We start from the raw sequence: 11,428 nt of genomic DNA, 5'->3' as shown, positions 1-11,428 counted from the left end.
AATATTGCATGTACATAATTTATTTTATATATTATTGCAATTTTAAATGTGAGCCAAGGTGGGATATAAATGAAACAAACAAAAAATTAAATACATTCTTCCTTACCTTCCTTTCATCTTTCTTTCCTTCCTTTCCCTCTTTTCCACCCTCTCTTTTCTTCCCTCTTTCTTTCTTTCCTTCTTTTCCTCTTTCTTTCTTTGTTTTTTTTCCCTTCCTTCTTATCTTCCTTGCTTCTCTCTCTCCCTCCTTCCTTCTTTCTTCCTTTCTTTGGGCATTGACTTGGGGCATTGAACAAAACATAAATATCTTGATTATAGAAAATAACACCTTGAGAGCATCTAGTCTGACCCCAATTAAAAGTAACTTGGGGTTCTTGGTATGAACCAAACCCTAGCGCATATCAAGGGCCCACTGTAATAGTAATAATAATAATAATAATAATAATAATAATAATAATAATACCCAATTGTATATAGTGAGACTTGAGCATCCATGGATTTTGGTGTCCATTGGGGTTCTGGAACCAAACCCTAGCAGATATTAAGGGCCCACTGTAATAGTAATAATAATATACTTTTCCTGCCTCTATTTCAGACTCCAGAACCACGAAGGATCTTTGTTGAGGACAGTGTCTCCATTGGAGCAGCCTCCCCCTTTGACGGTAAGGAATAATAATAATAATAATAATAATAATAATAATAATAATAATAATAATAATAATATGATGACGATGATGATGATGACGATGACGACTCACAGACTGGGTCTTCTTTTCCCCTCGTGCCGCTACTAGAGAGTGCCCCATGGTGCCTGAGAAGGGACCACGTTCTGCGGTCAGGCATTGAAGGACCCTGACTGCTCCTCTTGAGGGTGTCTAGGCGTCCTCCTTTTCCAGGACATGCCCTACATTCCAACCTCCTGACCAGGAGGAATTCCAAAACATCCTCCATTAAGAGCATTACTAGGAAGCATGAATTTCCATTGCTGTTAGTGCACTTAGCTTCTATTTTCTAATGTCCTATATTTTTCTTTTCATGCGTTCCCAGGTTGCTCTCAAGGAGGTACTCCTGTATCCCCAGGATGTTTCAGAACTGTCAGCTCCAGCATCCCCAAAAGAAGTGAACATCTGTTGCTCGGAGTCAGAGGAGGCTGAATGTAACCCTGGCTCTTTGCTGGTAAGCAAAGGAGAACATTGCTGGCCCTTTTCAAGGCTTGCCACATATAACCAATTGCAGTTACCTAATATTTCCCCCCTCTCTTTTTTCTTCCTGACAGAACAAGGAGGGTGTGCATCGCGTGTTCCAGGAGTTGTCCAATTTCTCCCCTGAAATGAAGGAGACCATTGCAGACACTAATGCCCTGATGCATTTGGATATCCTCAGAGAGCATTTTTTTAAACCACCAGAAAGGTAGGCAGATTCTCCTCCGCATCCCTATTTTCACTCTTGGGGGGCTAGAGGTCCAACAACAACGAAACTTCCCATTTCTTCCCTTTTTGTCTTGACAGCATCTGTGATGAGATGATATATGATTTCATCTGCTCACCAAGCTGCGATCTGAAGGCGGCCACATGGCTCTTGCGGTCCAAAGCAAATCAAGGCTCTGGTCTGCTTCAGGGAAGCAATGAACAACTTGCAGTTAAGGTATGGAAATGAGCCAGAAGGGTCTTTTCTACTGACCCTGACATGACTCCTTCCCATCTGCACCTTGTCTTTTTGGAGTTGGCAAAGGGACAGGTGACCCTCTCTCTTTCCTTATTGTCCACAAAAGTGGTCCTCTTATTGAGGCTAGCATCTCCTTCTGTCCTCAGGTGAAGGCGGCTCGAGCCATCAGGGCCATCATAAAATACACTGGAGATCCTTGGGAGCTTAAGAAGTGGATCCTATCCCTCTACATCACCTTGATGTACCATTTGATCAACCCATCCCATAGATCACAGGAGAGATGACCAGCAGGGACTTGAAAACCTACGTGTCTCCAGGGTACGTTTGTTCCAAGGAAAGGGCTTGGGAAAGAAATCGTCAGCTGAGCTTCTAGTCCACTTGATGGGGCTAGAGGTAGGAATCCAAATCTCTACTGCAAGCTTTTCTATCTCACTTTACTCTCTCTTCCCTGCAGCAAAACAATGGACACCATTCAAACCCTGATGAGGAGGCTACACCTAGTACACCTTGTCTTCCAGCACCGTGAGTTTGGGTTCCCTCTGTCTCTCTCTTTGGGGACGACTTGGTTTTCCCTTCAAAACGGGAGATGCACAAACCCAAAACATCTCTGCTTTCTCTGTTTGTTTTCAGGCCCAGGGAAGCCCTATCCCCTGCCTTTCTTCACAGAGCACCGGAGGGGACTCTGGGCCCCATTGCCACCTTAGACCCTGCTGAGCAAAGAAGACGCCGGAATAACAGCAGCTTCGTCTTAGGACCTTCTGCTGCATCTTCGGGAGAAGAAGGACTTTTTCACAACTCCCCACACTTTCAAAGGTTGAGTGGGGTAGGCACCTGTCTGCTTTAAGTTCTCCCTTCCATTGGGCACTGTGGCATCACCAAGGGCACCCATCCCCTTCCCCAGCCAGGGGCTTTAGCCTCTCTTCCCCTTCTGCGCCAAGCCTCCCCTTCCTCCATCCCCACGCCAGGCCCTGGGTGCCAAGGAGTCTGGGTGCCTAGCCAACCCAACCTCCAAGTTGAAATGTGGAAAACCTTCCCCTTCCATCAAGGCTGGCCTGTGAAGAGTGTCAACCAGCTCCCAAAATGGTCAACCTCTTACGGTTCAAGTGAGGTTCCTACAGAACCCCAAAAGCTGGCACCTGCAAGAAGAGACCAGGGAAGGACACTGATGGATTTTACTATCGTATTTTGAAAGGTTATTGTTTTATTTGTGTTGTTGCATTACCTTATAGGTCTAGCTATTATTAGTAGTAATAGTATTATTGTATTGGTATGGTAATGTATTTTGTAATTATTAAAGTTAGGATTATATCATTGCCAGGCTTTTGTTAGTTGTCTCTTTCCTTTTATTGTTATTGCTGAATTGTATAACTGTTTCCTATTACTGTACTGAACAATAATAAACCCTTATGTTAAGAGTATCTTGTACGTTCCCTTTGTTGTGTTTTGTGACAATGTCGCTTTGCAGCTCCTGTGTATTGCTTTTTAACGTTTATATTTTTATATTATCATATTATATTATATTATATGTTCTGCATACCAGTTGAATAAATAGAGTGATAAAATGGAGCCTTGCCTGTCCCCTTTGCCAATTGGGAACCATTCTGTTTCTCCATATTCTGTTCTAATAGTAGCCTCTTCTCCTAAGTACAGATTCCTCATCAGGACTCTCAGATGTATTGGCACTCCCATCATGTCTTTAAGGCGTTCCATGGCCTTTCATGAGCTATGCAGTCAAAGGCTTTGCTATAGTCTCTAAAGCCACAGGGTTCTGTCCTCGGCCCAGTGCAAGTCAATATCTTTATCAATGACTTGGATGAAGGAATAGAGGGCATGCTTATCAAATTTGCAGGTGATACCAAAATAGGAGGAGCAGTTAATACCTCAGAGGAGAGGATCAACATTCAAAATGACCTCAATAGATTAGAAAGCCGGGCCAAAACTAACCAAATGAATTTCACCACGGAGAAGTGTAAGGTACTGCACTTAGGCAGAAAAAAATAACTGTATAGATATAGGATGGAGCACACCTGGCTCAACAAGACGACATGTGAAAGGGATCTAAGAGTCCTAGTAGACCATGAGTTGAACATGAGTCAATAGTGTGACGCGGCAGCTAAAAAGGCCAATGCGATTCTAGGCTGCATTGACAGAAGTATGGTGTTTAGATCAAGGGAAGTACAGTAATAGTGCCACTCTATTCTGCTTTGGTCAGGCCTCACCCGGAATACTGTGTCCAGTTCTAGGCACCACAATTCAAATAGGATGGTGACAAGTAGGAGCGTATCCAAAGGACTGCAACCAAAATGGTGAAGGGTCTGGAAACCATGAAGCCTTATGAGGGGAGACTTAGGCAGCTGGGTATGTTTAGCCTTGAGAAGAGATGGTTAAGAGGTGGTACGGTAGCCCTGTTTAAATACTTCAAGGAATGCCATATTGAGGAGGAAGCAAGCTTGTTTTCTGCTGCTCCAGAGAACAGGACCCAGAACAATGGATTCAAGCTCCAGGAAAAGAGATTCCAGCTCAACAATAGGAAGGACTTCCTGACAGAAAGAGATGTTCAACAGTGGAAAACACTCCCTCGGAGAGTGATAGGGTCTCCTTCTTTGGAGGTCTTTAAACAGAAGCTGGATGACTATCTGTCACAGGGACTGCTTGGATGGTGAGTTCCTGCATGGCAGAATGGGGCTGGACTGGATGGCCCTTGGGATCCCTTCCAACTCTAGGATTCCATGATTATAACAACAACTGTCCTTTGGGGAAGGATTACCTGACATCCGTGACTTAAAATATTATATTGGGTGTTTGTTTTTCACAGTTCGAAAGAAGAGAGATGACATTGACATAAGTTCATCCTAAGCATAGGTCCTATGTGCTTCCATCCCAAAAATGGTTAAAGTGGTGCCATCCCAGAAAAGCCAGCCCATTTGCTCTTGGTTATCACACACAGGGCACAACAAGGGGTGAAAAGCACATTAAAGTGGGTCCAATGTGGATTTGGCTATCAAAAGGAGACAAACAGATCCCCATTGACGACATAGAAATACCTTTTCTGAGCATGCTCAAAGCTGTCATTTCCACAAGTGCACGCACACATACATGCTCCGGGGAGGGGATACAAGGGGGGGGATCCTCTTTGCCACAGAAGCCCCAAAAGGTATTTCCCTTTGCAAACCCCAAAGAGAGACAGGCAGAGAGAAAGGATGGAGGTGGATCCATTTCTCCCTCCTGTCCAGGAGGACTTTCACTGCTTTTGCAAACTCCGAAACAACACAAGACACACACAGGATCCATAAGCCTGCCTGGTTCCATGCTCTCCTTTTCCAGGGCATGTCCTCCAGTGTTAGTGGAGGAAGCAACCGGTCTGTGTATCCCTTTAAGAGATGAGATGATTCTCCATCTTTGGCAGCGAACCAAAGTCATCTGAGGTTTGCTTTGCACCCGGCTGGCATGACGCAAAGGGAGCCGATTCGCAGGCGAAATGGACACGTAAAAAGTTTTGTGAATGTACTTATTGCCTGACTGACCTCACATTCAGCGTGCAATCTCTTCCGATTATTGCCTGCAGCGCCATGTGAAAAGCGGCTGTGAATTGGTCCCTAAAACCTGGATGACTCTGCATTGGCCCCACTTCAAAGTTCCATGAATCCCAGGAAAACGTGCACCGAACCCCTCTGCACCCTTACCTGAGAGTAAGCCCATCTGAAAGCAACAGGGCTTCCTTCTGAGTAAATATTGCTCGGACTGCCCTGCCAGCGTCGCAAAAAGCGTAACGCGCCAAAGCACAAAGTTCACTTTTTATCCACTTTAACCGGGGAATCCGGACTCCGTTGATTCTCTCTTTCAGACATTGAAAAAAGAGCTACGCCAGCAGCATACTAAGAGAGGCTTGAGTTTGCGGTTCCTTCAACAGAGCGACTGTGTTCAGAGACGATGGCCACCCACTTGTTTGAGGACAGGATCCATGCCGCTTTCTATCAGAAGTACAGGTTCACACCGCAAGAAAACCTACAAAGAGCGATCTTTTCCTACCTGGAGAAAAAGGTAAAGAAAGGGTCCTGTTTCCTGCTTTCCGATTGTCCTGATTTGGCAGGGACAGTCCCAAATTGGGGGCACTTACCAAACAAGGAATGCTCCATCATCCCACTTTATAAGTTGTTTTTCAAACGCCTTGGTTACTCTCTCCTCTCATTTTCCTCCTTTGCCCTCTGTTTACTTCGCTTGCGCGCTTCGTGTATGCGAAATGGTGTCATATTGAGGATGGAGCGAGCTTGTTTTCTGCTGCTCTAGAGATCAGGACCTGAAGCAATGGATTAAAGCGGTTCCACTTCAACACTAGGAAGAACGTCCCGACAGTAAGGGCTGTTCAATAGTAGTAGATGCTTCCTCGGAGAGAGTGGTGGAGTCTCCTTCTTTGGAGGTCTTTAAACAGAGGCTGGATGGGGATGCTTTGATTGAGAGTTCCTGCATGGCAGAGTGGGGTTGGACTTTGTGGCCCTTGGGGTCTCTTCCAACTCTGTGATGCTACCAATGGCAGGCGTAGATCTGCGTGATATCCCTCTGTGACCACATAAGTACTGCTTTTGTACAGAACATAAAAGGGCACGGACTGTTGTCAGGGTCTTCATTTTATTTTGTCTTTCCTCCGAAGGTGAACTCCTTTCGGCTTGCAGTAGATGTGGGCTGTGGCTCCGGACAAAGCACGCTCTTCTTGGCAAAGCATTTTGAGAAGGTGGTCGGGATGGACATCAGCGCAGCTCAGATTGAGGAGGCCAAGCGGGCTCCCCACCCTCCAAACGTCTCTTACGCGTAAGTGCAAGCGAACCCTGCATGGCTTCACCCTCAAAATACGGTTTGGACAGTTTGACCATCGGCCTGGGATTTCCTTTGTGTCACACTAAATGCAAAATTAACATGGATTTGTCTCTAACGCTAATGGAAAGACCCTGTGACTGCACTGTCTTTACGTTATCCAGGCCAGCATTGTAGTTAGAACAGTGGCCTGTTCCAGACTGCCAAAATAAAGCTGCTTTGGGTCTCTTTGGAGGTATGCTCTTTAAATGATGCATGGGTCCTAAGAGTCCGGAGATTGCGCCAAAGCCACACTCCATTCCTAAGCACTGAAGGGCAGCTTTGGTGCAGCTTCCGGATTCTTTGGATGCATGCATCATTTAAACAGCATACCTCCAAAGAGACCCGAAGCAGCTTTATTTTGGCAGTCTGGAACAGGCCAGTGATTCTCATCCTCTGGTCTTCCAGACGTTTTGATTCCTAATCCTGGAATTGCTGGTCATTTGCTGCTTTAGGTCCTTGAACGCCAAAGGAAATGGTTGACCATAAGTTGGCAACCGTTGGGTCAGAGCATCATATTGTCTCTGGGAGATGTTAAAAGTCTTTGGAAGATCCAGGTCCACTGACCTTGGCAATTGCTAGTATCAGCACCAAACACAACATTTTCCACCCTACACTAATACATATCCCCTCATTACACTATATGGATGCCACTATGGAATTCATCACACGGGAGGGAAATTCATAGTTTAAACATGGATTAACCGGTCAAAATTGCGCAACTAAGATTAAAATGTGATTAAAATGCGGATAACACAAGAGCCACCATCATGTGAATAAACAGGGAATAACCAGGCAATAAACATCATTCACGGGAAAATCTCGGGAAGGATTTGCCGCTGTTTATTGCCTGGTCATTCACAGGATAATGGCACTTTAATCACATTTAATCTTGACATATTGTGAAAGGCGTCAAGGCAATTGCGCTGATATAATAGTGCTTTGAGCATGACATTGTGCGAACCAGTGGTGCAATTATGGCGGGTTCCTCACCGTTTATACTTCTAATTTCTCCTTCAATGCTACTTGAACATAACCATAAGCAAAAAAGCAACGCAAACCACCAAACCAATATTACCATCCTATCCAATACTATTGACATAGGAGAAAGGTTAGTCAGTGGTAACATTTAATGGCAGGATCTGATGGCAGGATCCTGATGCTCTCTGAACTGTAGATCCCAAGATTTAAGAGGATGAGATCATGGAATAATAGTGGTGTAATTGTGTAGTATGGATAGACCCCAGTTGTGGCCCTAATGAAGCCTTGCTTCTTAACCCACCTCAAATTCCAGCATCTTCCTTATTACAAAACACTGACAAGCTTCCCAGTGATGCATTGAGTGCCTCATCAGATTTGCCCCTCAGGTAGTTCCTAAAAACCCCTTGTGCGAGCCAGACCCCTGAACGACAGCCATCCTTGTTTCTTCACGCAGCGTTTCCCCCGCCGAAGACCTCCCTTTTGAGGCTGGCTCTGTGGATCTCATCACGGCATTTGCGTCCGTCCATTGGTTCGACACGCCTCGCTTCCTGAGCGAAGTGGACCGAGTGCTCAAGCCGTCCGGCTGCGTTGTCTTCAGCTCCTACAACCAAGACATGCGCGTGTGTTACAGGGATCTTACGGAGAAGCTGACGCAGATCTTCACGGAGGTGAGCCACCAGCGCAAGCATTCCTGTTGGGCAACAATGCGGAGCAGCATAGAGGGGTCAGGAACCTTAGGCCTTGAGGCCACATTTGGCCCTCTTGGGTTTTCCAGAGAGTCTCACCCTCTTCCCCATGATACTTCTATTTGGTGTCTTCTCAGTCTGCCGTATACACTCAACTATAAGTCGACTTCATGTATAAGTCGAGGACAAGTTTGGGGGCTATGACCCGTGGATAAGTCAAGGGTAAAATTTAGGGGCATATAGCAAAGGATCTAAAGGATGAAGCAAAGCAAAACAATTTAACAACAAAATTCCAGCAGACATAACTCTTTGTGCTTACTCTTAAGGCTGGATGGATGAAAGAGTAGAGTAGTGCTTCACATATTATACTCTTGCTTTTCAACAGGAGATGATTCCCTCTTTTAAATTAGAGTTAAGATATAGTACTTAAATTGATCCGTGGATAAGTCGACTCAGGTTTTTGGGACAATTTTTTGACCTACATTTCTAGACTTATACATATAGTCTTCATCTCATTGTAGAAAATTTAAAGCCCTCTCCTCTTCATAGATACTGACATTTTGCGCTTTCAGGTAAGATCTGCCAGGGTTTGGGCCCTTCTGACTCCTGGAACGTAACCCCTTAGACCTTCGAAATTCCAATTTCGACCTCAGGTTGCAATAAAGTCCATAATCCAAAGTGATTGCATGTCAGATTCAAATCTTTCTCAGGCTAACCTCCCTCATAGCACTGTGGTTGTGAGGATAAAGTAGGGAGGCGAGAGCCCTCCCCAAATGTCTTGAACTCATTGCAGCAGCGATGAGATATGAATAGAAGTCCTCAGTTAAAATCCCACTATGCTTTGGCTAACTAATAAAAAACCTCATTGACACATAGAACTAGAAGTGTTTGTCTTTCTTTATTCGCCCCCATAAAATGGAGTGAATTTAAATGTTTAAAGCGGTTCCAGATAAGGCTAAAGCCAGGCCCACTCCAACAGTTCTTTCTTTCTTTCTTTCTTTCTTTCTTTCTTTCTTTCTTTCTTTCTTTACTAGGAGTCTGGAAGCTGCGCCAAAGTTGTGCTCTAATCCTTAGGACTGGATCGTGGCTTTGGCTCAGCTTCCAGACTCTTAGGACCCATGCGTCATTTAAACAGCATACCTCCAAAGTGACCCGAAGCAGCTTTATTTTGGCCTGTCTGTATGGGGCCTTTGAGTCTTTCCCACTCTTGTAGGGTTTTTTCTTCCTCGACAGAATCGAGATCAGCTTTTCAACTACGCAGATGAGAAGGTCAAGGGTGTCCTGAACGATTACCAAGAAGTGTTTGACGCCTTACCATATGCGGACAAGGAAAGGTAAGTGAGGTTTCCCTTCTTCTACAGCAGTGCCTCCAACTAAGATCTCACCCAGACACTATGGATTCTTCATCCACGGATTCAGCCAAAATATTCCAAAGAGCAAACCTTGATTTCGACAGGGGTCTTGAAGGTGGGAGCACAGACTTGCATAGTGTAGCTTTGTTGGATTGCAACTCCTAGAATGCCACAAGCCTTATGATGGCTGGAGGATTCTGAGAGCTGTAGTCTAACAAAGTCCAATGCGCAACAGAGTACATTTTTGTTACAGAACACACCTCACTGCCAAAGTAACTAAAGTTGTACCACGAAAGGAGTGCAATTATATGTTGTCATGCAAAGATCATGCCGTGTCTAAGGCCTGTTCCAGACTGCCAAAATAAAGCTGCTTCGGGTCTCTTTGGAGGTATGCTGTTTAAATGATGCATGCATCCAAAGAATCCGGAAGCTGCACCAAAGCTGCCCTCCAGTGCTTAGGAATGGAGTGTGGCTTTGGCGCAACCTCCGGACTCTTAGGACCCATGCACCATTTAAATAGCATACCTCCAAAGAGACCCAAAGCAGCTTTATTTTGGCAGTCTGTAACAAGAAACAAGAAATTAATTCCAAGTGACTTGTATGTAAGTAGTTATTTCAGAGCTCGGATCGGGATTCAGCCCTTGCTTCTGAGCAAACCGTCCATAAGGCCAGGACCGTTCCACGGAAGAATCCAGCTATCTAGAGGTGTTCCCTCTTCCTCACAGTGTTATGTTTCATTCTAGGCTCACAGACATCGTTGATAAAGTCCCCATGAGCATTGCTGACCTGATGGGGTACATTCAGTCCCTCTCCATGTACCAGGCTTTTCAGAAAGCCCAGCCAGAAGCAGCGAAAGCTCTCCTCCAAAACACTGAACGAAGGTACGAATCAACAGAGGAACCCTAACTGGCTTGGACCAAAGAAAGATAAGTTATGTTTTGCAGACCCAGCATCATCCAACCTCTGCGAAGCTGAGACATATCATATTATATTGCAATAATATGTAGTGTTTGGCAGCTCGAATTTGCTGCCTCTTAAAAGAGCCCAATGGGATTTCCAGGTCAGTACTGTTCTATCCCCTGAAACTTTGGTTTTCTTCTCTGCTTTACTCTTTTCCCAGATTCCTGGAGACGATGAGTGTTTCCTCGCGTAAAACCCAAGTGGAGCTGGAGATGAGGCACGTCTGCATTTTGGGCTGTAAGATGTCTTAGAAGAGGAAAAAGCACACGCATTTGACGGAAACAATATCAGGTCTGAGCCTTAAAAATACCACGAAAGGAAAGGCCCCACTGGTTTCAAGAAGAAGAGAAAACCAGTATCGCATCCAGTCAAAGGGAAAGACTACCTTTGTCAAGCACTCCGGCCGTCCGAAGCAAGGAGAGAAGCACCCGTTTCTGGCCACTCCATCACAGTTTTGACCTAACTTTAAACACATTCTTCCTCCAACGCATGGATTTGCCATTGCCTTCCCCTGAGGCTGAGAATATGGTAGATAAAGTGGTGTCAAACTGCATTATTTATTCAGTGTAGATGTACGAAAGCTAATGCTACAACTTGCTCAGTCTCAAAGGAGCTACAAGATCCCTTTGCATACTGATGCTCCAGGTTAACACAGCTAGGTCTCTGAATTCTTACCACTTGTATAATTCAGTATATAATATCATTCAAACACGGTTTCACCTGTATTTGTATTTCCTTCTTGTTTTCTTTTGACTCTTGTACTTACTGGTTTTTAATGGAATATATGCTGAGTATGGGTTTGTTTGCGAGAGAGGGACTGAATATATGGGTCACTCGCTTAACTTCAATAAATATCGTTGCCAAACTAAAAAGGATCCACACAGCTTTTTTGGATTCTGCTCACTGGGGTTTGCAGTGATGCACATCTATATTTCC

General features: G+C 44.9%; 2 protein-coding genes and 2 long non-coding RNA genes across 5 annotated transcripts in view; 3 read left to right on the top strand and 1 right to left on the bottom strand.

The window, feature by feature from the left end:
- The window catches only part of LOC121917163, a 6,794-nt gene extending 5,384 nt beyond the window's left edge, over positions 1-1,410 (top strand). Inside the window, exons 2-4 of the long non-coding RNA XR_006100968.1 lie at positions 596-662; positions 1,048-1,176; positions 1,277-1,410. This is a non-coding gene — a long non-coding RNA (uncharacterized LOC121917163). The remainder of the gene's footprint in view (positions 1-595; positions 663-1,047; positions 1,177-1,276) is intronic.
- UBE2G1 (ubiquitin conjugating enzyme E2 G1) overlaps positions 1-11,428 on the bottom strand; it is a 554,317-nt gene that overhangs the window by 381,276 nt on the left and 161,613 nt on the right. The window lies entirely within an intron of this gene.
- Positions 1,504-3,210, top strand: LOC121917162. Its single transcript, XR_006100967.1, has 4 exons — positions 1,504-1,644; positions 1,812-1,983; positions 2,120-2,187; positions 2,296-3,210. It is a non-coding gene; the product is annotated as an uncharacterized LOC121917162 (long non-coding RNA).
- Positions 5,126-11,364, top strand: LOC121917152 (putative methyltransferase DDB_G0268948). Its single transcript, XM_042442884.1, has 6 exons — positions 5,126-5,706; positions 6,314-6,471; positions 7,949-8,162; positions 9,414-9,514; positions 10,276-10,413; positions 10,653-11,364. Exons 1-6 carry the CDS (start codon positions 5,596-5,598, stop codon positions 10,741-10,743), a joined length of 813 nt encoding a protein of 270 aa, XP_042298818.1. The 5' UTR covers positions 5,126-5,595; the 3' UTR covers positions 10,744-11,364.

The sequence above is a fragment of the Sceloporus undulatus genome, chromosome 11, assembly GCF_019175285.1.
Source record: "Sceloporus undulatus isolate JIND9_A2432 ecotype Alabama chromosome 11, SceUnd_v1.1, whole genome shotgun sequence".
NCBI lineage: Eukaryota > Metazoa > Chordata > Lepidosauria > Squamata > Phrynosomatidae > Sceloporus > Sceloporus undulatus.
The sequence above is the reverse complement of the archived record's forward strand: the minus strand, read 5'-3'. Positions and strand labels throughout refer to the sequence as shown.